At 37.9% G+C, this 27,032-nt stretch overlaps 1 protein-coding gene across 1 annotated transcript in view; it reads right to left on the bottom strand.

Moving 5' to 3' along the window:
• LOC126179069 (uncharacterized protein KIAA1143 homolog) overlaps positions 1-25,751 on the bottom strand; it is a 311,125-nt gene extending 285,374 nt beyond the window's left edge. The window contains exons 1-2 of the mRNA XM_049924580.1: positions 25,560-25,751; positions 24,762-24,894 (exon numbers count right to left, since the gene is read on the bottom strand). Of these exons, the coding sequence (XP_049780537.1) occupies positions 24,762-24,894; positions 25,560-25,667 (241 nt within the window). The 5' untranslated portion in view covers positions 25,668-25,751. The remainder of the gene's footprint in view (positions 1-24,761; positions 24,895-25,559) is intronic.
• Positions 25,752-27,032: the final 1,281 nt, after the last annotated feature.

The raw sequence follows: 27,032 nt of genomic DNA, 5'->3' as shown, positions 1-27,032 counted from the left end.
TGAATTTCATGAGATAAAAGCAGCTAACTTTTTGTAACGAGACACCCTTTACTACGAACTACTAATTCTTCGAAATCTCAAATCAGAGTATCTAAGTATGATTTTCCGCATTTATTCATTTATTTACCTACGTTGAACTGCGAGATATTCATAGGCTCTTACGAAAATTGTTTTACGTTTTGAGGCCTATATTAATCACATTTTGGCTGTAATAGCTCTCAGTAGTTCTTCATTCTCAGAAAATTGTAGGTTACACCAACTCCACGAATTTGCCTTCCACACAGCACAGGTACTCAGCTTCCTGCAATTGCACTCTGCGTGCTCGAGAATCAAGTCGCACCACACTAACACGATTATACTTCTTTAATAAACCTACGCAGGTATGTGGCTTATGGTCAACGCGCCTGCTAATGGTGTGAACTATCCTCGTATCCGTTTTAAGTGATCCACATCCATTTCCATTTCTCCATTCCTTGACATCCGGAAAAAGCTAATAAACTTCCATGCCAGTCTTGTGAGTGTATCGTATTGGTATTCTTTGTCTATCAATTTATTTAGTTCGTCCTTGTTCCATACTCTGCGAAACTCTTAGTCTCCTCTATTTTATCCAGATGCCTCAGAATCTTTTATGTGGAAACTCTTAAAGCTTTTTACATAAAACAAACGTTATTAACATTCTATGTCTTTATTTTTCAAGTCTACATATTTATTTCTCAACATAGTCACCCTATCAACGAACAGGTTTCACCCAACGAGAGACTGGTTTGTTGATACTGTCACTGCAGAATGTTTGGCTTTGTTGACGTAGCCACAAGCCTCACCTCTGCCTGCACCGCTTCATCACTATCAAAGTGAAGCCCTCGAAGCTGATATTCAGGTTTTGGAAAATCGGATGGGGCCAAGACGGGGACTGTTTAGAGGGTGGTCGATGACAGTGAACCCAAGGTATCCGATACTTGCAGATGTCGCAGAGGTCGTGTGTGGTCTAGCATTGTTGAACTGAAAGAGAGGGTGCTCCATGTGTGAACGGACTTCTCGAATTTGAAACTTGACAAACAGCACGCCGTTTCTCACGCACCAACATATTGTAGTTATGTTACACACTGCCATGTTACACGCTACAATCCGGAGACCTCCAGCGGCACAGGGGACGTTAGTAATGTTTGTTTTATTTAAGATGCTTTAAGAGTTTTCACATAAAAAATTAGGAGTCATTACTTTTCAGCACGCGCTCGTACGTTTACAGGGGCGGATTATACGTCAACGAAACGTATTATTTGCAGATCTATTGCACGTAGACCGACGGTTGCCAACGGAGCTTCTACTGACGTTTCGTAACACTCAATGAACGGCACACCTACATCTACATTCTACACAGAGCTACGACAGACGGGCCTTTGGGGCCATACCTCCTCCATTATCAACAGTATCTATGTATGATTCGCCCGTATGAAATACGGAGGAAAGTTAGATGTATTACAGCCATAACTGACGATTCTTTGCATCACTTCGTGTATTTATGGGGGGACATGTGTGCAATGGCTCCTGCATTTGTGCATTGTTTCCTGACCCATGGTGGTTTATAGCCTGATCAGTGACAATGTATATTGACCAATCTTTCATATATCTATATTTCCGTACATTCTCCCAGAAGCCACCAACAGTGCATGGCGGAGGGTATCTTGGAGCACTGATAATCATTCCCTTTCCTGTTCTACTCGAGAATGAAGCGAGAATCTTCATGTTTCCATACGAGGTCTGATTTCTCTTATGTTGTCTTCGCGATCCTTACGCTATATGTCTGTTGTTGGCAATAGGATCGTTCTGCAGTCTGACGCAAATGGCGGTGCTCAAATGTTACACTATTTCGTGAAAAGAACGCCTTCTTCCTTCCAGGGACTCCCGTTTGAGTCCGTAGGACATTACGATAATACTTGCATATTGATCGAACCTACCGGTAACAAATCTAGCAGCATGCCCCTGAATTGCTTCGATGTCTTCCTTTAATTCAAACTAATCCCACACACTCCAGGAGTACTCAAGAATGGGTCATACAAGTTTTCTGAACATGGTCTCGTTTACAGAAGCCACACTGAGTAAAAATCTAGGTCTGCGTTTTGTCTTCGAAAGCGGCCTTAACGATTTGTGGCAAGAAGTACACAATATACCAATATCACTCTTCCCCTCATTCTAACCTATCCGCAAATTGTGTGCACGAATATCGAGTGTCATTACGCTTATGTTTCAAGCCGAATATCCCTAATTTTACCATCAGAGTCGTTAAGCGAAATGTCTGTGAGATATCTACTAAGTTTCTTGAATAGTTTTGAAACTTAATACCCTGAATTTTAACATGATGCACAGTGTGTGCGCAGCAGTTTCTTGCACTGGGGACTGTTTCCATGAAGCAAACCTGTGATAAATCGCACAGTTCGTCTCCAAGTGTTCTAAATATCTTACATTAATCAAATTTAGTTTCAGCACCAGACGCAGGAATCACATTCAAGAACTGGTCGAACAAAAATTTTGTTAGCCACCTCCTCTATCAATGAATTACTGGTCCTCGAAATCTTTCAATGAATCTGTCTTGCATATTCCACCCCACAACTACAAGCATGTGGTAGTTTCATCGTACCTGCCCCTGATGGAAATCCATAGATATTTAACGACTGGGACCACATCTACATGTTATATACTCCGTGAGCCACTGAACAATGAACGGCGAAGATTACTTTATGCCATTAATAACCATTCCCAGTCCTGTTCAAGGGTTTTGTAAAGTGCATAAAAATAATTTTATGTATGCCACCGTACGCGTTCTAATCTCTGTTAGCTGATTCTCATTGACGCAATTCGAGATATAGGACAGAAGCAGCGCCAACTGTTGCACAGCTACATCGAACATCGAATACAGATTCTTTAAATTTATGTGACGTCGTCTCATCATACATGTCACCCTTTTCCAGTAAGTCTCATTTATTTCACATTAGCTTCTCTGTCACACTGTAGCATGAGCTATGTGGACTTATAAAAATCTTGTTTCCTAACAGGAAACAAGTTCCAGTGAATTGCTTACGATGGTCTAATCCAACAATGTCGCATCTTTTCGACTGTTTACAGAATTACGTTGGGGGTCAGGGTCTATTTATATGTGGAAGCTGGCAAAGGATGAGCTTTCGTTGTATTTAAGATACACATTAGCCAGCAGATGGTCCATATTATTGTATAATAATATTGTGCAATATTACTGCAGCTCTCCCTAGACAGCCATATAAAAACGTGCCATATGTAGCCTATTTCGAAACTATGGACGATCAAGATGCTGTTGCAGTGGTAAGCGGTCTGTTTTGTTTCAAACAAAAGAATAAGAGACAGTGGATAAAAACTGTTATAAGGAGGTCAGAAAGTCGCTCACGATAACTTGGTGAGAAAACGGAGGTTGAACGAGGTGAAAGATTATAAGAAATTTTTATGCTTTGAACGGCCCAACATCTGAACATTACTGGAAATAAATGTCTCCTTGGCTTGTTCAATAATTAAAAAAATTAAAATGTACATCCCTCGTAGCTGTAAGGTTTTTTGGAAAATCTTACAAAAATCATTCCTAATTTTCAGATTTTTATATTCCTCTGTCTAAACATCAACAATTCCGGCAATGCACTATAATATGAACAATTTTTCTTCCTGTTTTTTAACTCACTTCAGTACATAAGCACAACAGCGAACACACGGAAGTCCAGAGACGCATGTAAGCAACTATCAATGATATTGTCAATAATGCCCACAGATGTTACAGTATTTCTCAGACAGCGTAACACATTTTAAAAGTTTTCGATCTGTTCAGTATTGCTACACAATCCCCAATCTAACTCACACACGTTCAGTATTACTGAACATCCGGGATTACTGAGCAGTAGTGTTGACAGTCTAGGAGCCGCCAAGAGGTACTACTGTAAGTTGGGGCTTTGTCTCCAGCCCCCTTCTCCCTGTTTTCCTACGAACGCCATTTTCCATATGTGGTCTCCTCAGTAAAAGAGTTCGGCGGAGACCCCTTGTTCCACTAGCTTTTTTCCTTACAGATCACATCAACAGCACACTTTACTTACTACATGCCCCATACGTCAGTTCCCAACATTTACCTCTGCTATTCTGCACGCGGAGCATATTAGGCCCTCCACTAGTTTCGCATTTCTGTGTTTAACGGTTTTGTTTTTGAAGAAAATAAAAAAGGACCGACGGAATCCTTTACGGCACAAATTAATCTGCATCAACGAAACACTGAATATGCTCTTAAAACTGTGCAACAGTTTGTACATTCATTTAGCAAAATTTGTTGGCTCTTAATGTTGTTCGCAATGTAACGTCTCGATCCCTCCCATTACTTCGGAGGAATTTTCCCTGCCAGCTAACTGATGTGCTTACAAACAAGAGCGTGTAATCAACCCGCCAAGTCCAATAATAAAAGACGATGATTTTAAGTAACTTCTTGACGTCTGGTCGACAGTCTGGCCAGCTCGGTTTGAAAAGGATAGGAAAGAAATTGGCCTTGTCGGAGGAATAACAGCAGTATTCTCCTTGTGATTTTTGTGGCGATTACGGAAATTTCATTGGTGGTCATACCGGAATTTGAAGCCGGATTCTCTCCAATAAGAGCCCAGTGTTTTAGCACAGTGCCGCAACGTTCAGAAAGATGCTAATCTTAAATCTGGCACAGAATCCACTGGGGTACAAATGAGAGTATTTATTTACATAAAAAGCAAGCACACACAATGCGTCACTGGAATACTGAATTAAACTGCGAACTGTCTTTGGCGCCACGTGGAATCTACACGATACGATAGGATCATTAGCAGTCACAAAAGCACGTATCTTTCTTCAAAATGTTCAAATATGTGTGAAATCTTACGGGACTTAACTGCTAAGGTCATCAGTCGCTAAGCTTACACACTACTTAACCTAAATTATCCTAAGGACAAACACACACATCCATGCCGGGACCAGCCGCACAGTCCATGATTGCAGCGCCACAGACCGCTCGGCTAATCCCGCGCGGCTATCTTTCTTCAGCAACGTGTCAGACACGAAGTGAGTGTGTACTCTGAAACGGGTAGTCATTGGGTAATAAGTATGATACAATTCTGCCCGGAGACAGATTCATTTATTTCTATTTCGTGGGTGCTGTTTCCAGGTATTTGCTGGATTTGTTGTTATTTAGACGCATGAGAGGCACTTCGCGTTGTAACTAAGAATAAGTCGCCCACCCAAACGATCAGCAAAAATTACAGCGACGACGCCTGTTTTGATGCGGACTTACATTTCATCTCTGGGACATCTTAATGAAGCGAAGCAAAAACACATTCGCCGGAAAAATAAGCGGAGGCATTATCAATAGAAAGTTATCAAGTGCTTTAGGAGCGTCGCTGGTATTATATGCCGTCTGGTCACTAGGTACACATATGGTCCAGACCAGTTGGTTCAACTGCCAACACGTAAGCAAAACGCACTATTGAGCAATGTGAAAGTGAATTTCCACACTCAGTCCCTAAGGTATCCCAATAATAATAATAATAAAGATTCACGTTGCACTCTACTCTTGCTGACTAAGGCCGCGTCATTTGGACCGTATTCTTTCTGATTCTTCTGTAAAATGAATTAATTCCAAGCAGTGAATCGCGGGACAGAATATGGCAAATTTTACCCTTTGTTGTGTTAGTGTGTGTGTGTCTGTATCAGCTACCTTAATAAATTAACTTAGGTTGCCATCATCGCGAGTTACGTTAGGAAAATATCGTAACACTAACAAGATGTGCTTAAAGTAGACCCTCAGTACCAACTGCGGCAACGAAAATTGTAACAAGACGCAAGGCTCAATACGCATTCCAAAACAGAAATATGCTCCCTGCGGCAGATAGCTGATTTGATGCGTATGGACGATACCACTGCCGTGGGGGAGGCCGTATCATGAATTTCAGTTACTGCTACGGCTTCCCCTCCCCCCTCCTCACAATGGACTCGCCCGAAAATTTCCAAATGGAACGATGACGTCAGCACACAAGCGCATTCATGAAACGAAATAGATTCAAAGGAAGAACGCAGTAGGAGCCTGCATTTAACATATCTCCCGCTTCATGGCGCTACGTCACATCTGCCTATCCTTAACCAAAGTTTATTTATACATTTCATGATCACACGTTTTAGAACAGGGTCTACAAGTTTCGACGTCTTTTAAACATAACAGTAGCCAAATATTTGGTGATGCAGATAGTGCACAGTTTTTAAAATTGCCGCTCCCGACATTTCTTCCGAGTTTCTCGACACGTACTTTATTTTAAAACACCCGCACTCCATAGGCAAATTTTAATAATTTTAATAATTTAACTAAATAACATAAAAACACTTATTTAAACGGCGAGTTGCCTTTAAGGGTAGTAATTGTTATGAACAACAACAACATAGGCGCAGCAGTTCATTACGAACAGCGCAATGGTGTCAAAATATTATTATAAAATAACAATTAACAATGATTTGGACAAATGCTTCATATTTACAGGTACACTATATACGAAGGGCTACTAGACATTGTATTGTCTACATATTACTAAGATCAACAAGGCACAATAAAATGTATACAGTCACATTATGTACAACTTTTTAGCAAATTATTAGTGGCGAAAATGTGTTGTAAGAAAAGACCGGAATTAAGGCATGTGACACTGGCTATGCAAATTATTAGTGATGAACAAGTGTAGTAAAAAATAGAATATACGACCTACATTCAACAAACTGGAATGCTCATACAGCAACACTGTAACTAACGAACTTAAACTTGGTTACAAAACATCATGTTTGGACATCTTTGCAAAGTTGAGAATAAAAATGCTCCTATTCAATTGCCAGTGCCTAATGGGTGTGAGAAACACCACAATGGAATGAATCATACATAAAAATGTTAAAATTGAGTGTTTCTGTCTCTGAGCACAAAGACAAAATGAAAATGACAAACAAAACTTTGATAACTGCAAAATGTACACAAATTTCCAAGTTTTACAAAATATTTGGCAACTCACATTTTACAATAGGAAATATTTGAATTAATTTTCAACGCACTATGCACTTACAGTGTCTCAGGCTGGGTACAAAAGGTAATAAATACTATAACAGGCATAGGAAATGAAGATGATTATCTTCCTGCATAACTACAAGTGGCAGACTTCATAAAATGCTACTTAAGAGTCAGAAATTGGCAAGAGTGCCAAGTAAATGTCTACACAAAAATTTCTTTGAGTACTGAATCAGCTCTTGCTACTAATAGGCTACTCATAAATTCCACGATACAGCAGGTCGACAACAGTGAACATTAAATACTAGGCATTGTATTTAGCGGACTGTATGAAGCAGGAATAGAAAACCTGGGCAGGACAAGTAGACCTATTGCATCTGTTTTTCAGGCAACATAAAGATACATAATTTCAAAAGTAACAATTTCAGATCATACATACGTACATACATTAATCCTTGTTCCATACATCATGAATACGACATTTTGTAATGATGTGGAACGTGTCATTTAAAATAAGTTTTCTTTACACAATTTTTTTTACTACTTCATATCTAAGAATTCATCTATTGAGTGGAATGAGTTGTCATTCAGAAATTCTTTTAATTTGCTTTTAAATGTTGGTTGGCTGTCAGACTTTTAATACTATTTGGCAAATTATCAAAGATTTTTGTGGCAGCATAATTCACCCCTTTCTGTGCCAAAATGAGATTTAATCCAAAATAGTGAAGATCATCCTTTCTTCTAGTGTTGTAGCTATGCACTTCACTGTTATTTTTGAGCTGGGATGCATTATTAATGACAAATTTCATTATATAGTGAAGGTACTGTGAATATCTTGAGTTCCTTAAATAAATGTCTGCAAGGTTGTCTTGGGTGGGCTCCAACTATTATTCTGATCACACACTTTTGTGCAATGAATACTTTCTCTCTTAATGACGAATTGCCCCAAAAAATGATGACAAATGAAAGTAGGCATAGTAGGCTAATTTACTGATACATTTATTACCAAAACTTGCAATAACCCGAATAGCATAAGTAGCTGAACCTAACCGTTTTAGCAGATCTTCGACGTGTTTCTTCCAATCTAATTTCTCATCAATGCACACACCCAGAAATTCTGAGTGTTAGCAAGTTGCCACTTTTACGGGTCTATGCAATAGAAGGCAAAGCACTGCATAATTTGCTCTAAAATCCAGTGCAAACCATCATAGAAAATCCTTAACAGTATAAAAGTATCACAAGCCAAGTTTCCTATCTTCTTATACAGCTGTTTAATGGAATTTGAACAACATATGGAATTTAAACATATTTTAAGTGAGTATATAAACTGATATTGCAGTAGAATAAACTAGAAAATGGTTACTTCTATTTGATAACACTTAAGAAGACTGCATAGTTAGTGTTCATACAATAGAAGTGGCATAAAGGACATAATAGATAAATGGATGTTTATGTAACAAAGTAAAAAAGACCAAGACAGGTTGAATAGGGGGAAAAATCTGTAATTTGCAGATTTTTGACACATGGGGGAAGGTAGGCTGCCAGCTTGTCACTATGCAATTCCCTCCTTTTGTAGGCCTGCAAACTGAAGATCAAACATGTGAGTCCCACCTCTCTCTCTACCCCCTCTACATCACATGTAGCAACTACATAGTGTTTCACAAAGCTGTACTGACTACACGGACCCTTCCACAGCTTGCTTTACAAATCACTGGTACTCCTGTGCACATACATGCTGGGGGAGGGGGGGAGAGGATTGGTGTTTATTTTCCACCAAGTGCATTAACACTACATGGAATATAGATATGAGTTACTGTAATACTAACTCATGATAGATTCTATGTAAATATATGCACACTGTTCTACACTGCTAGAGGAGAAATTGATTCTTAGCCATTCTGAACAACAGTTGTAGTGTTCTTCTGGAAAAGGTGACCTCCCCCACCACTATCCCTCCTCCTGCTTCAGTTCACAGGCAGGCGGTATCTCCCCAGCATTTCTTGTCCAGTTTTCTTACGTAAGTAGACAAAATAACTACACTAAGCTCATGTTTATATAGTGGAGTTACTTTCAGTTTATTAAGTATTTAATTGCAGTTGTACAGAGAGCTTCTATAAGTTTCTATAAAATGGCCAAGAAACATTTAATCAGCAAGTTTGATGTCATCAGTGATCTATGCAGTGTTGGGGGAAAAGGAATGGACTAACTGTGATATCCAGCTGCTGTCTACTGTTGACAGCATACTGTAAAGCTTTGTAATGTGTTGTAGACAAATGGTGGTGAGTTAGTGAGTGACTTACTGCATTTCTTTCACCATTAATTATGTTGCTGGTAGACTGCGCAAATCTCTTCCATTCAGGAATTTCTGACACCTCTACAGTGGACAGCATTAACTGGAGCCACTTACCACACATCCACAGTATATCTTGCAAGATGGGTGTGAATTTGTGTGATGGTATGGGACTGGCCATGTTCAAGATTAGGACAGTAACGTCCTTTAATTCATTGTTTGACATGCTGATGTACCTGAAGCTCCATAAAAACCTTTTTGGCCTACTTCCATTGCAGTGGGGGCCAATTTTAGCCTCTGTGCTTCTTCAGAGGTTGGGATAGCTGAGGCTAGGCTGACGAATTTGATACCTGTCACACTGCAAATGTATTCCAGCCATTGATAGTGGAGACAGTGAAATCGAAATTGTCAAATGCATAGTGACAGCATGTTACACTTGGGGCAACCTCTTTAGTGTGGTGGACAATGGATAGCTTTTTTTTATATAACAGCTAGCTTGACAACTGCAAAAAGTACTCACCCAATTGATTGAAAATGACCCCACTATATAAGCACGAGCTCAGAGAATTTATTCTGTCTGCTCACATAGTAGAACTGTAGAGCAAATCCTGGGGAGGTACAGCCTGTCTGTAAACTGAAAAGTGAGCAGGGCTCTTGGTGAGGGAAGTTGCCTTTCCCGAAAGAATGCTACAGCTGCCGTACAATATGATTTTCCCTCCAGATCAATGTGCAGATATTTACACAGACTCTGTCCATATTCATTTCTTGAGCTAGTATAAGAGTAACTCATATCTGTATTACATGCAGTGTTACCACACTTTGTGGAAAATAAAGAACCTGGAATGTCTGTGCAGTACATCACCAGTAATTGATAAGGCACACTGTAGGGGGTCGATATAACAAAAACACTCTTTAGTTGCTTCTTGTGATGTAGCAGGACAAAGAGCTTGGGGACTCATCTGCTCACTATTCAGTTTCCGGAACTATGTAAAGGAGAAATGCATGAACACAGTCTGGTGACTTGCCCTCGCTCATCTACTGCACTTAGATGTGATACACACATTTAATATTTGCTCTTAAACCACTTCAATCAACAATAAACATTAATTTTATACAATTACAACACTATTTTTAATAATCTGTGATTTTTCCATCACTTGCAATGCGGAAACTATCAGTCCAGAAACAATGCATAGGACATTTTTTGTAGAAAGTTTAATGTAATTTAATTTTGCACTAAAGATTTTTTTCAATAGGAGCCTTGGATTTTGAATTATTGAAGAACTCTCCTCCCCCCCCCCCCCCTCCCCACTCACACCACACCAATCAGGATTTCTAGTATGTTGTTCTTGGCTCTCGTTTCTACCACTGTACAAAACTTTGTAGCTACATGAATTTTTCCTCTAACTTTCCTTTGGTGACTGGACTAATGCAAGCTCATTTAAAAGTTAAATCATAAAAAAATATATCCAACAAAAAATCCAGTCACAAACGCAAAAAGAATGGAAAATTGCATCTTTTTCTAGTAACACAAAAGTTAAAAGCTTATAACAACTTGAAATACAAAAAATAAATTGAACTGAAAAATAAAAATGTTGTTGTTGGTGGTGTTGTTGTGGTCTTCAGTCCAGAGACTGGTTTGATGCAGCTCTCCATGCTACTCTACCCTGTGCAAGCTTCTTCATCTCCCAGTACCTACTGCAAACTACATCCTTCTGAATCTGCTTAGTGTATTTATCTCTTGGTCTCCCTCTACATTTTTTACCCTCCATGCTGCCCTCCAGTACTAAATTGGTGATGCCTTGATGCCTCAGAACATGTCCTACCAACCAATCCCTTCTTCTAGTCAAGTTGTGCCACAAATTCCTCTTCTCCTCAATTCTATTCAATACCTCCTCATTAGTTATGTGGTCTACCCATCTGATCTTCAGCATTCTTCTGTAGCACCACATTTCGAAAGCTTCTATTCTCTTCTTGTCTAAACTATTTATCATCCACGTTTCACTTCCATACATGGCTACACTCCATACAAATACTTTCAGAAAAGACTTCCCGACACTTAAATCTATACTCGATGTTAACAAATTTCTCTTCTTCAGAAACGCTTTCCTTGCCATTGCCAGTCTACATTTTATATCCTCTCTACTTCGACCATCATCAGTTATTTTGCTCCCCAAATAACAAAACTCATTTACTACTTTAAGCGTATCATTTCCTAATCTAATTCCCGCAGCATCATCCGACTTAATTCGACTACATCCCATTATCCTCATTTTGCTTTTGTTGAAATTCATCTTATATCCTCCTTTCAAGACACTGTCCATTCCGTTCAGCTGCTCTTCCAGGTCCTTTGCTGTCTCTGAAAGAATTACAATGTCATCGGCGAACCTCAAAGTTTTTATTTCTTCTCCATGGATTTTAATTCCTACTCCAAATTTTTCTTTTGTTTCCTTTACTGCTTGCTTAACATAGAGGTTGAATAACATCGGGAATAGGCTACAACCCTGTCTCACTCCCGTCCCAACCACTGCTTGCATAAAAAAGTATGCCCAATGTTAAAAGAATTCCCAGTAAATAGTGATAAAAGTCTGTTAAATTAATTTCTAAGGCACAAGAATATGTGCAGATTGTAAAGGGGTGCTGAAGGGCTGCACTAGGCACAAAAGCAGGGACTAGTACAGATGTACCAAAATTCAAACAAGAGAAGCCTACAAGAAGTGGGAGCACAACAACAAGTAGTTTAACATGAACAAACAGAAATTACACAACAAAAACTGAGAGCTATGATACATATTACAACAAGCAAGTGAAAAAAATACACAAGCAATTATGAGGAAAAAAAACAGTACAACAAATTGGTTCAAATGGTTCAAATGAGTCTGAGCACTATGGGACTTAACATCTGTGGTCATCAGTCCCCTAGAACTTAGAACTACTTAAACCTAACTAACCTAAGGACATCACACACATCCATGCCCGAGGCAGGATTTGAACCTGCGACCGTAGCAGTCGCGCGGTTCCGGACTGCGCGCCTAGAACCGCGAGACCACCGCGGCCGGCCGAACAAAAAATTAGCATGAAGAAAAAACACTACCATTTTAAAATAACTTTCACTCAAACCAATATCAGACAAGTATAATATACACAATACTCCTACCCTCTCCCTTAAAACCCACATCCTTTCATCTTTCCCTCTCCTTCCCTCTTTCCTGACGAAGCAACCATGGGTTGCAAAAGCTCGAATTTTGTGTGTATGTTTGTGTTTGTTTGTGTGTCTATCGACCTGCCAGTGCTTTTGTTTGGTAAGTCTCATCATCTTTGTTTTTAGATATATACACAATACATATTGCTTTAACACAACAAAGCAGGAGTATTGTCTGTTGAAAAATTCTACTGCATAAGATTGTCATGAGATTGTCATAATCAATACAAGACAGAAAAATAATTTAACTGAAAAACAAAAAATCCAGATTTAACATCATGTTAACACTGCCAATGTAAGAACACATACTGCTGCTAATAGGAACAATTTTGAAAAGTGTCCAACAGGACTGAAATGCAACAAATACTGATTTTGACAAGATATTGAGCAGTGCAAAGTTTGGCAACTTACTTTGAATGTCCAGAAATGTAAAACTGTGCCCTTCACAAAATGAAAAGCTTAGTACCCTATGACAACAGTGTCAATGAGTCACAATTCAAATCGGTCAAATAATACAAATATCTGGGTGTATTACTTTGTAGGGATATGAAGTCACATAGCCTCAGTCTTAGGTAAAACTGGTGGCAGACTTCAGGTCGTTAATAGAATACTATGGAAATGTAGTAAATCTACAAAGGAAATTGCCAGAAATCACTTGTGTGACACATACTCGACTATTGCTCAAGTGTGTGGGAACCGTGCCACATTGGACTAACAGGGGATACCGAACTTATAGAGAGAAGGGCAGCAAAGAATGGTCACAGATTTGTTTGATTCATAGGAGAATGTCACAGAGATGTTGAAAGAACTGAACTGGTAGACTCTTGAAGACAAACACGAACTATCTTGAGAAAATGTACTTGCAAAGTTTCAAAAACCACTTTAAAGGTTCGAAAATACTACAGCTCCTAACATATTGCTCTAGAATGGACATGAGGATAAGATTAAATTACTTACAGTACACACAGAGGCATTTAGTCAGTAAACTTAACAGTGGTTCACAGAGGATGGATATAATGTAGATTATGAACTACAAAATTCTAGATGTTGTTTTTAGATAAATACACAGTTAGTTCAGATGATGCAAATGCATTTAAAAGAACTGCAGATGTCAAAAACTTAGAGCTTCATTTTAAAAGGAAAAAAGAAGCATTGGTTAAATCATAAATAACTGAATCCTAGTATTCTGTACTTTTATTGGAACACTTATTCTCAACTTCAAAAAGGTGGTGTGTCTGAATGCTGCATCAGAATTTTGGATCCAGAAGAGCACACGCTAGAAATGCAGACAAGCAATATTGTAAATCTGATGTAATAATTAGGGAAAGTTTTGACAAGAGACTTCTTGTTTCCAGGTATGTTGATACTAATTTTCTGTCTAACAGTCCTGAGTGAGGACACTTTTCGGTGTCCAGCCTTCTATTAATTCCCACAGTAAAGTTCCCAAAAAGGATCAAAAGCTAAATTATAACAGTATTGACAAATTGTTGCTCGATCCAAATAACATTGACTTAAATGTGAAAGTGGTAGTTAACAGTTTGTATGACACTGGTTTTCAAAAGTTGTTGATAAAATATGATGAGCAGTTAGATTACTACCACACATAAAAACTGTGTAATTACAACAAAAACGTAAGTAATGGCTCTGTAACTGTAAATACAAACATTTTTTAGGCAGGATGTGGGGAAACCATAGACACAGTACATAAAAATATTAAACTTCTTTCCTCAAAGATATTACTTTAGCACTTTGTGTCTTGTTTTTTCCTAAAGTAAATGAGGGTACAATCAAACAGATGTAGGGATAATGAGTGGACAACACACAAGATTTAAAACATCTCTTCACAGGAAGAAAAAAATTAACTAATTAAAAAAGGTTATAACTAAATGCTAAAATTCCATAGCCACAAATATTCTATAACCACCTGTTCCATAGTTACCTATTCCATAGTTAAGAGATACAAATATACACACACTGCATGAAATAAAGCAATCAATGAGAAAAATAGAAATGATCTTTTGTTTTATTAAACTGACAACATATAATAAAGTGAGATTAATGTAATTGCATTCCTGCATAATAGCTGGAGTTGTTTTAATGACACATTGAAATTATGAGCCTTCAGTTTCAATTATTCCTTCCTGAGAATGGAAGGAAACACTGCACCTGGTATTTAAAACTAAATATGAATGCATTAAATTTACTCTGGCAGGTTATGCTTAGAACAGCAATAGACATTCGTTACAGCATCACAGTCTGTCAGGAGATTGTAGTAATCATGTGCACTCTACAATGTAGCGATTCTTCTGGCTATGAATTTATTTCAGGCAGAGTTGTGCTGACTACATAGGACTAATTTTGAACTACCCCTGTAAGTAGTCCCACCAAGACTGCCCATTATTCACAAAAATACAGATAAGGAAAAAAACCTCTAAATTACGTAATTATAGAGGCATTTCACTCCCTCTGGTCTGTTCAGAAATTTTTGAGAAAATGGACTACACTTGACTGTTAATGTCTTGTACATAGCACAAATTGGTAACCACCTCCACAGCTTCAGCAATTTTCCAGTTGCCAAAATGACAAAAAACATATTAACAAAAAGCTTTTTTAAAAATTTTTACCAGTAAGGATTTTATAGGAGTAAACCAGAAACCAAGCATCAATCAGGCCACAAGACAACTTTGCAATCACCACAACTGAATGAAGCAACACTAGTGAGTAAGATCATAAAAGCTATGTTACTTTTTTCCAGCTTGGGGAGATGATAATTCAACATAAATTTGCTCCCTCTTGTACCACAGTCAAACCAGTAATACTCCCTTCAGATAGTAAAACTGTTGTTTTAAGCATCAGAAAGAAAGATCTGAATTGTGGTGATATCAAACGATCAGCTCATCCACGACAACACCAACACTACTCTAAGTTACTATGTGTTGGGTAAAATGGTAGTTTTTGGCCAAATACAGGGTCAGCATTTTAGGATCTACCATACTCAGCTTGGTTTCTGAAGCAATCAAATGAGAAGCAGTGATATAGAGAAGTGGTAGCAATCATCATCTTCAGGGTCCTGATGTCAGCTGATAAGAATGTGTGTGTGTGTGGGGGGGGGGGGGGGGGGGGGCTTTGGGGGAGGGGGGGGGGGGCACAAATGCACGCGCATAAGAATTTGATGAGAAATAAATGCACATACATCTTGTAAAGGTATCTTCAAACATCTTTTCATTCTAACTCATTTCCTGATGTCCTAACTGTTTAGTGGTACATGACACATATTATAAAATCTGTGCCAACTGACATACATACATGTGCAATTCAAGATGGTGGTCGTTGTTGTGGTCTTCAGTCCTGAGACTGGTTTGATGCAGCTCTCCATGCTACTCTATCATATGCAAGCTGCTTCATCTCCCAGTACCTACTGCAGCCTACATCCTTCTAAATCTATTTAGTGTATTCATCTCTTGGTCTCCCTCTACGATTTTTACCCTCCATGCTGCCCTCCAATACTAAATTGGTGATCCCTCGATGTCTCAGAACATGTCCTACCAACCAATCCCTTCTTCTAGTCAAGTTGTGCCACAAGCTCCTCTTCTCCCCAATTATATTCAATACCTCCTCATTAGTTGTGTGATCTACCCATCTAATCTTCAGCATTCTTCTGTAGCACCACATTTCGAAAGCTTCTATTCTCTTCTTGTCTAAACTATTTATCATCCACGTTTCACTTCCATACTTGGCTACACTCCATACAAATACTTTCAGAAAAGACTTCCCAACACTTAAATCTATAATCGATGTTAACAAATTTCTCTTCTTCAGAAACGCTTTCCTTGCCATTGCCAGTCTACATTTTATATCCTCTCTACTTCGACCATCATCGGTTATTTTACTCCCTAAATAGCAAAACTCCTTTACTACTTTAAGTGTCTCATTTCCTAATCTAATTCCCTCAGCATCACCCGACTTAATTTGACTACATTCCATTATCCTTGTTTTGCTTTTGTTGATGTTCATCTCATATCCTCCTTTCAAGACACTGTCCATTCCGTTCAACTGGTCTTCCAAGTCCTTTGCTGTCTCTGATAGAATTACAATGTCATCGGCGAACCTCAAAGTCATTATTTCTTCTCCATGGATTTTAATACCTACTCCGAATTTTTCTTTTGTTTCCGTTACTGCTTGCTCAATACACATATTGAATAACATCGGAGACAGGCTACAACCCTGTCTCACTCCCTTCCCAACCACTGCTTCCCTTTGATGTCCCTCGACTCTTATAACTGCCATCTGGTTTCTGTACAAATTGTAAATAGCCTTTCGCTCCCTGTATTTGACCCCTGCCACCTTCAGAATTTGAAAGAGAGTATTCCAATCAACATTGTCAAAAGCTTTCTCTACGTCTACAAATGCTAGGAATGTAGGTTTGCCTTTCCTTAATCTTTCTTCTAAGATAAGTCGTAGGGCAGTATTGCCTCACGTGTTCCAACATTTCTACAGAATCCAAACTGATCTTCAAGGTACAAATACAATTTCCCTACAGTCTTTGCATCTTCATCTAAGTTCAGAGGAGGAATCTGTACTCTAGTTTAAGGACCTTGAACAAATGTACATCTGACAAAAAAGCAAAGCATAAAGATAAAAATTCCAAAGAAAATTAAGAATATTCCTTGTTACACACTTCTTCAAATTATCAGATTATCTAGGTTGAATAACTAAAGATTACAGTTGGTTATGTGTTCACTGTAAACAGACAGTTCTCTATTTTTGTGGCACATACATAACTGTTGTTAAATAACAAATATCAGTATGGTCATACAGATATTAAGCTAATTATACAAATAAACAACAGGTATTTACCAGAAGCACTCTGCATTGAAATATGCACTTCCTGACTTCCATGTCGGACCACAACTCAAAGCTAAACCCCTTGCTTTTGTGAGCAATGCTCTTACTTATTAAGCTATCCAGGCATGAGACACATCCTATCTTAATAGCTGATGGTGGATTATCATGCATTCCTGCATAACTCAATCATCCAAAATTTTCTAGTATGATTTTATTTATGGCAGTTACTTTCTCAGTAGCTGCAATGTGAGCTTTGGTGTGTGTGTTTGTGTGTGTGTGTGTGTGTGTGTGTGTGTGTGTGTGTGTGTGTGTGTGTGTGTGTTTTTCTTGTTGATAGCATGACAACTTGACAATGCACATAAATGTGGTTCATTTACAGTACATTATCAATCTATCAATCTGAGTTAACAATTATCGCACACAATATGTACATAGGAGACAGGGTGATAGCAATGTTGTTTGATGATTTGATGGTGCGGGGAACAATGCGGAGAAAGTACAGAAGTAATTAGATTTGGGGAATAAGTTATGCTGGAGTATAACCCAAAATTTAATGCAAAGAAGTGTGAAACAGTTGTCACAAAAAGGAAAAGAAATAGACCTATAATAAACAGGATATTGGGTGGGAAACAGCTGAAAATTGTGGAAAGCTTTTCAAATACCTGTGGAATGTAAGGGAGAGAAGGAAACATAGTAGGTGAATATGGATTGGGGGTAAGAAATGGAAGAGGAAGCCATCTGGTAGAATTTTGCACAGAGCATAACTTAATCATAGCTAACACATGGTTCAAGAATTATAAAAGAAGGTTGTATACATGGAAGAAGCCTAGAGATACTAGAAGGTATCAGATAGAATATATAATGGTAAGACAGAGATTTAGGAACCAGGTTTTAAATTGTAAGACATTTCCAGGGGCAGATATGGACTCTGACCACAATCTATTGGTTATGAACTGCAGATTAAAACTGAAGAAACTGCAAAAAGGTGGGAATTTAAGGAGATGGGACCTGGATAAACTGACTAAACCAGAGGTTGTACAGAGTTTCAAGGAGGGCATATGGGAACAATTGATGCGAATGGGGGAAAGAAATACAGTAGAAGAAGAATGGGTAGCTCTGAGGGATGAAGTAGTGAAGGCAGCAGAGGATCGAGTAGGTAAAAAGACGAGGGCTAATAGAAATCCTTGGGTAACAGAAGAAATATTGAATTTAATTGATGAAAGGAGAAAATATAAAAATGCAGTAAATGAAGCAGGCAAAAAGGAATACAAACGTCTCAAAAATTAGATTGACAGGAAGTGCAAAATGGCTAAGCAGGCTTGGCTAGAGGACAAATGTAAGGATGTAGAGGCTTATCTCGCTAGGTGTAAGATAGATACTGCCTACAGGAAAATTAAAGAGACCTTTGGAGAAAAGAGAACCACTTACATGAATATCAAGAGCTCAGATGGAAACCCAGTTCTAAGCAAAGAAGGGAAAGCAGAAAGGAGGAAGGAGTATATAGAGGGTCTATACAAGGAGGATGTGCTTGAGGACAATATTATGGAAATGGAAGAGGATGTAGATGAAGATTAAATGGGAGATACGATACTGCATGAAGAGTTTGACAGAGCACTGAAAGACCTGACTGGAAACAAGGTCCTGGGAGTAGAAAACATTCCATTAGAACTACTGATGGCCTTAGGAGAGCCAGTCCTGACAAAACTCTACCATCTGGTGAGCAAGATGTATGAGACAGGCGAAATACCATCAGACTTTAAGAACAATATAATAATTCCAATTCCAAAGAAAGCAGGTGTTGGCAGATGTGAAAATTACCAAACTATCAGTTTAATAAGTCACAGGTGCAAAATATTAAAACGAATTCTTTACAGACGAATGGAAAAACTGGTAGAAGCCAACCTCGGAAAAGATCAGTTTGCATTCCGTAGAAATGTTGGAATACATGAGACAATACTGACCCTATGACTTATCTTAGGAAATACCAGTAGATTAAAGGAAAGGCAAACCTACGTTTCTAGCATTTGTTGACATAGATAGAGCTTTTGACAATGTTGATTGGAATACTCTCTTTCAAATTCTAAAGGTGTCAGGGGTAAAATACAGGGAGCGAAAGGCTATTTACAATTTGTACAGAAACCAGATGGCAGTTATAAGAGTCGAGGGACATCAAAGGGAAGCAGTGGTTGGGAAGGGAGTGAGACAGGGTTGTAGCCTCTCCCCGATGTTATTCAATCTCTATATTCAGCAAGCAGTGAAGGAAACAAAAGAAAAATTTGGAGTAGGTATTAAAATCCACGGAGAAGAAATAAAAACTTTGAGGTTCGCCGATGACATTGTAATTCTATCAGAGACAGCAAAGAACTTGGAAGACCAGTTGAACGGAATGGACAGTGTCTTGAAAGGAGGATATAAGATGAACATCAACAAAAGCAAAACGAGGATAATGGAATGTCGTCGAATTAAGTCGGCTGATGCTGAGGGTATTAGATTAGGAAATAAGACACTTAAAGTAGTAAAGGAGTTTTGCTATTTGGGGAGCAAAATAACTGATGATGGTCGAAGTAGAGAGGATATAAAATGTAGACTGGCAATGGCAAGGAAAGCGTTTCTGAAGATGAAAAATTTGTTAACATCGAGTATAGATTTAAATGTCAGGAAGTCGTTTCTGAAAGTATTTGTATGGAGTGTAGCCATGTATGGATGCGAAACGTGGACGATAAATAGTTTGGACAAGAAGAGAATAGAAGCTTTCGAAATGTGGTGCTACAGAAGAATGCTGAAGATTAGCTGGGTAGATCACAAAACTAATGAGGAGGTACTGAATAGAATTGGGGAGAAGAGGAGTTTGTGGCACAACTTGACTAGAAGAAGGGATTGGTTGGTAGGACATGTTCTGAGACATCGAGGGATCACCAATTTAGTATTGGAGGGCAGCATGGAGGGTAAAAATCGTAGAGGGAGACCAAGAGATGAATACATTAAGCATATTCAGAAGGATGTAGGTTGCAGTAAGTACTGGGAGATGAAGAAGCTTGCACATGATAGAGTAGCATGGAGAGCTGCATCATACCAGTCTCAGGACTGAAGACCACAACAACAACAACAACAACAACAACAACAACAACAATGTGGAATGTAATGCAGGAAAATGAAAGTAAGAGATAAATGAATATGCAAGGCAAGCTGACAGAGTTATGAGAATTGTGAGAGGCAGTAGTCAGATTAGAACAACAAAAAGATGCAGTATGAAATTTAGGAGGATAATACATGAGGAACCACTTCAAGAGAACACCGAGGAAAAATATTAAATTTGTATGGGCATGTGAAGAATTTGAATGAGCTGAGGATGTATAGGAAGATGCAGGGGATGTAGAGGAACAACAAGAGAACAAGAGCTAAAAGGAAAGGGCCAGAGAAGTGACTGACAGGAAGTGGGTAAGATCAAAGAAAATGATGAGACTTGTTTTCCAAGCAGACCCTGCCAGTGGCAGGAAAATATACAAGAATATGATGATGATGCTGATGATCCTTAGTTATAAACAAATGATGTGTTCCATTACCTATGAAGATTTTTTTGGGTGATTAGAAAGTAAAATCAACTGCCATATAGGATATCAGCATAAAAATAATACCTAGTGTTTCAATGACTTTCAGTACATCGAATATGGCTGTAAGGCTATCTGCCAGATGGGACTAGATGTGTATTTGTGACCAGTATGCAATGCTGCCTTAAAATACGTACCATACAATCATGACATTTTTAAAGACTGAATGGATGGACTAATATGCACCAATCAGATTACTGGAAATGTCAAAAATGTTGTAGTGCATGTGTAGTGGGAGTACAAATCTGCATATTTTTATAGAATTTTTCATACTTAAAGCAACATACCATTGTTTGTAGGAAAGCTAGGACCATGCCAAATTCATAAAAGATATCATAAAAGTAACTCAGCATACTACCAATTATTTTATAAAAAATCTCTGACAAAGTTCTTTTTTAATTTAATATCGACATTAAGATTTTTCTCTTTTGTAGGAATACCAGAAAAACTATTGCACAATTCAGATTCAGTAACTGATGAATTAAATAAAACATATTTAGTATGTAATAAAAGATATTCAGTGTGTAATAGTGGTATCTGTGCAAGAATTACACTGCAAGCAGTAAAGTTTCAAAATAATTTAAAAACTAAATTATGTCGAAGCAATGAAATATTCCACTGGCACAAAATCATTAAACAAAATACTTTTCAAACTGGGGGATAAATCAATATATGTAGTTGTACTGGATTTTATGGTGTTCTCCTGTAATGTATTACTATCTTTACAAAATGGATTCCACAAGCAAATGACAGTAAAGCCACTACAGTTGCAGCAAAAACTAAAAGAACAATTAGCAAAGGCTAAGTTGTACCCTTGTTTGAAAAACTAGCACAGTATCTCACAGGCGTGATTCCAAGTCACAACAGGCAACCATCCTCCAATCCTCCAACTGATCCTTCTCATTTACTCGTTGGCCGAGATGTAACGTGCTACTGACTGTCAAGCTGCGATAGTCATTCAGTTACAGTAATGAGGATGGAATGACAAAAATGCTTCATTGTTAAGAAAACTGCTGCAACATTTGACTGGGGTAAACTACTGAAAATATTCACATCACAATTGGGAATTGATTATGAGCCTCCTATTTTACATTGAGTCACTGCAAGTATATTTTCCTGTAGTTATAAGAACAAACAGTATAATCCACTCCAAGGTGAAAGTACGCCTACCAATGTGTTTACCTTGGAGCATATCTGACTAAGAGGAGAAGGTAATCAGCCCTTGGTGCAAATAATACCATCTACCTCCCAACAAAAACAAACTGAATTTAATACAACTAATTATATAACATGTCCATTGTACTGAAAGCACAGGAAAGAAACTGAAAGTTGTTTGAATATGGTTCTCTAGTCCAAATACATATCTACTCATTTCTTTTTTGATAAAAAGGTTTTGGCAATGGTATCAGTTGTAAATCTCCAGAAATTTTGCCTATTCTTGATAGATTAAGTTCCTATCAAATATATTTAATAATATAACTTTTGTTGTCACTCATTCTGATGCAAGACTTAGGAATGTCTTTGATCTATGTAGCCTGTCGGTTCACTATGCAACTGAAACATAATAGACAGGGTGGTAAGAAAAAATTTGGAAAGCTTGTAAGGGAGTTGCAGGCTAGGTTGTGCTGACAAATAATTGCAAACAAAAAAAAATTCCATACATTGGGCTATTTCCAAGTTAATTAGCATTGAAGTTAGACAGTCAAGCCACTGTATGCACAAATTCAAGGGCGCTGCCAGATACAATTAGTGTCAGTAGTCCTCATAACATAAATGTCAGCACACAAGACTTCTTAGCCTTTGGGTTGAGTTCGATCCTTATACCCATCCCATGTCCAACTTTTATATCGCCCTCTTGTTTGGTTTCAGGAAATCAAATGAAGAACACGTGCAACAGACTGATTCACTAACTTCAATGCTAATTAAGTTGGAAATAGGACAAAGTACTGAATTTTTTTCTTAATAATTATTTCTCACACAATCTATCCTGCAACACCCTTGTAAGTTTTTCAGACTGTTTCTGACCACCTTGTATATCTGACACCCAGAAACTTCATGACAACAAGAAGGTGACACTGGTCACACACAATTTTAAAAAATCTATAATACAACCCCAGTATCAGACCTCATGTACAAGAGTTTTAAAAATTAATCCTACACAGCCAATGTCGCTTTCTGTCATCACGAAGATCCTGAAATCTGTATAGCCTGCAGAGTACTGTGATTAAAGCACATATATGGCATATTGTAGCCTTCATTATTAAACTGAACTTAATACATGTCCGACATTGAGAATCGCCAGTTCCAGTGCCCAAGTACTACTAGTATGCTTTGTGCAGGCTCCCATACAAACTCTTATGAGAGAAAATGGCACAGCATTCAATAGGCTTGCTCCTACAATTAATCCACTACCCATCCCAGAGCAAGTAAGTTTTAGGCCAGGGAATTGTTGTACATCACAGATACTGAGTTTAAACAGCACATCAAAGTTCTTATATTTAAGCAGAAAAGTGACTATTTGTGAGAGACATCACTAAAATTTTATCATGGGCTGATATAATCCCATCTTTAATGTGTGGCAGATACTAGAGAAGCTGCAAAAAGAAGACAAAAAAATAAGAAATTTTAAAAAGAAGACTTTATATGTATTTTCAATGTATCCTTAACAAAATTCTGAAGAGAAAAATGTTACGAAGCTTTATCTACTTACTTCAAACTATCTCAAACACATATGGAGCCAGCAGATTGTTAATCAGCCGTGTGCCAAGTTACTACTAAAATTGATGAATAGTTAATAAATTAACAGAACTACAAACCTAACTGATAAGCATCTTCTAAATACTGGTCAGTCTTTAATGACAAGATTCTGAACCATGTAAATATTATTAGTATGTCAAGTTACGTAAACCTCATAAATAATGAAAATGTTTTACGATTCTAATTGATCATTTTTTACAAATAAGGATTCCAATCAATTTTTTGATCTGTAAGTTTTGTAATACACTGCACTACTACTCTAGTTCAAAAACAGATGATGAACCCAACTAGATATCTGTCATCTTTTTATTGCTTTACATTTGAAACCATTCCGTAAGTTTTCAGTGGGGTAAATTTATTTACTAATAAATTTAAGTAACACTGTATTACTACTTCATTAATGTATTCTAATTATTACTTGTTTGTCTACATCATACTTCATGTCAACTGCAACCACAATATTTCTCTTTTTCCGTATTAACCAGTTCATAGAGCCTTTAGATCTATTATATTGCCAAAGGAAATCTTATAGTCAATAATCAACCCAAAAAGCAAAGATAAACAAAACTTTATACAGATTAGTGTCTCCTAGTGCTGATACAAAATTAATATGGCTGTTTGGGCAAACCAAGATAAGAAAAAAAGTTTCAATATACTGGCCTCTAGTGACTTCATCAGTCTAATTATTTTGGTAATACCAAGGTTAAAATTACACTACGTCAAACCAGAAAAGACATGACTACAAAATGCAGGATTCATATAATATGTAAACAATCATCTCTATGAATTCTCAAGTATAAGATTTTCAAAATCTACCCTCAGATCTGACAGTGCAAAAAAATGTGTGTGAAATCTTATGGGACTTAACTGCTAAGGTCATCAGACCCTAAGCTTAAACAGACAGTGCAGCATCATAAAACCTTATTTTAACCATAAAGAGGACATATGAGCAATTAAAATTATACAATGACCCTATATAGTCTTAATAAAATAACTTACTTTGTAGCTGTTCTGCCTTTATCTGTTCTGCTTCTTCTGCCGATATGTCACCAGGTTTCAGTACAACAACAACAGGCTGCTCATCATCTTTGTCATCTAAATCATCATCAGTGCAGCTTGGTAAAGTTACTTTCTGTAAAATAAGTTTAATAAGTTATCTCCACCTGCTGAGACAAATGAACATGGACAATTCTATGCTTTCAGTACATCAATGCCTTTCACTTCTTGAAAGAAGTTACAATGTTTCTGATCTACAATAATGTGCACTACAACACATCTACATCCTATTTATCAACACCTCACTTTCAGCTGATTTATCTGCAAAAATTTCCTGGATTAGAAAGAGAGAGAGAGAGAGAGAGAGAGAGAGAGAGAGAGAGAGAAATTTAACGCCCCGCATAACATTTTTCTATGAAAAAGTGTTGACATTGACTACATTCCGTTTTTATCGGTTTTCACCAGTGGATAATGACACGAATCTGCGCGACATAAAATGAACGCGTAGGTTCTATTTCTCTGTGTCGGAGTGACGTGACGCAGATTTCTGCAGCAGACATTAATATCTGATCACCGGTACTTGCATTCATTAGTAGTATTGCGAACGTCATACGAAAGCAGTTCATGTTTTACATTGTGTTCTATCGAGGTTACACAAATTTCCCTTTATCTTAAAAGCTACAGCTTAAGAAAGAAACTGGATTTTGTAAATACAGCAATTTCCGATTTATCCTGCATTTCTCACTAAGAAATCAAACTTAGATAGCAATATTTGCTATGGGTCTAGAACATTACGGCTACCTTCGTTTCAACTGTATCTTTAGGAACAAAACCTGCTTCTTGTTTTAATCTGGTTAAGAATGCAGGCTCTTGTGGCTTAACGTAAGAAATAGTATTTCTTTTAGACATATTTCATGCAACAGTCAATGGGTACATAAACTTGGCTTTTATTTGTAAACAACGTTATTCAACTGCCATCGAAACAGTTGAGCAACGAAACCATAGTTACTAGCAGTGTTGCCAACTCTAAAAAACCCGAGTCGCTAGATTCAATATCAAAAGTCGCTAGAAAGTCGCTAAAACTGATTTTACTAGTAGTATACTGAAATTTTCGTGCTGTGAATGGTGCAATAAGCCAGTGAGGGGTTACTAAAATATTAATAAAAATTGTCTCATACGTAATTGCTATATTGTCTTAATTAAATGACGCATCGCTTGCAACAACATACATATAAAATACGCTAACGTTTAATTAAACATGTTATCATAATTGACGCAACACACAAATTGTTGTTTCAATCACAGTAGTCAAATATACTAGAAATATACAACTATATTTGTAACAAAAGAAAGCAAGAACTAAAATTAGGTTACAAAATATATACATGCCGGTATGTGAGCTATTCATCGTTGTCACTCAGAAGATCGACTAACTCTTCTGTTTCATGCTCTGACAGAACTGTAGTTGATGTAGAGGGCTGAACGACGCTCAAAAGATGATGTTGCAGTTAGACTGGTTTTGTCGCAAAAGAGTAACTTTTGTTCGTTCCAAAAAGCTCCAATACGTCTGACGGAATGTCAAAAGATGCACAATCTTTATTTTGTTTCTTCAGCTGGTCTCTCAATATGATCAAAGCATTAATTGTCTTTAACGATAATCTGTTACGTTGTTTGCCGGCAGCGGTGGTCTAGCGGTTCTGGCGCTGCAGTCCGGAACCGCGGGACTGCTACGGTCGCAGGTTCGAATCCTGCCTCGGGCATGGGTGTGTGTGATGTCCTTAGGTTAGTTAGGTTTAAGTAGTTCTAAGGTCTAGGGGACTTATGACCTAAGATGTTGAGTCCCATAGTGCTCAGAGCCATTTTTGTAACGTTGTTTAGTTTTTATAATGTTCATAGAACTGAATATTCTTTCCACTTCTGTATTTGAATGCGGTAGGCATAGAACAGTCATTGCTAGCTGTGAAATCAAAGAAAAAGGATTTTCCCCTGCGGCATTTTTATACTGCAAAACCTCACTCCAAAATCGAACAGTGTTAGTAATGTTATTCCACCTAATGGAAAATGGAAATGTCGTGTGGCTAGGGCCTCCCGTTGGGTAGACCATTCGCCTGCTGTAGGTCTTTCAATTTGACGCCACTTCGGCGACCTGCGCGTCGATGGGGATGAAATGATGATGATTAGGACAACACAACACCCAGTCCCAGAGCGGAGAAAATCTCCGACCCAGGCGGGAATCGAACACGGGCCCTTAGGATTGACAGTCTGTCACGCTGA

The sequence above is a fragment of the Schistocerca cancellata genome, chromosome 1, assembly GCF_023864275.1.
Source record: "Schistocerca cancellata isolate TAMUIC-IGC-003103 chromosome 1, iqSchCanc2.1, whole genome shotgun sequence".
NCBI classification, from domain to species: domain Eukaryota; kingdom Metazoa; phylum Arthropoda; class Insecta; order Orthoptera; family Acrididae; genus Schistocerca; species Schistocerca cancellata.
The sequence above is the reverse complement of the archived record's forward strand: the minus strand, read 5'-3'. Positions and strand labels throughout refer to the sequence as shown.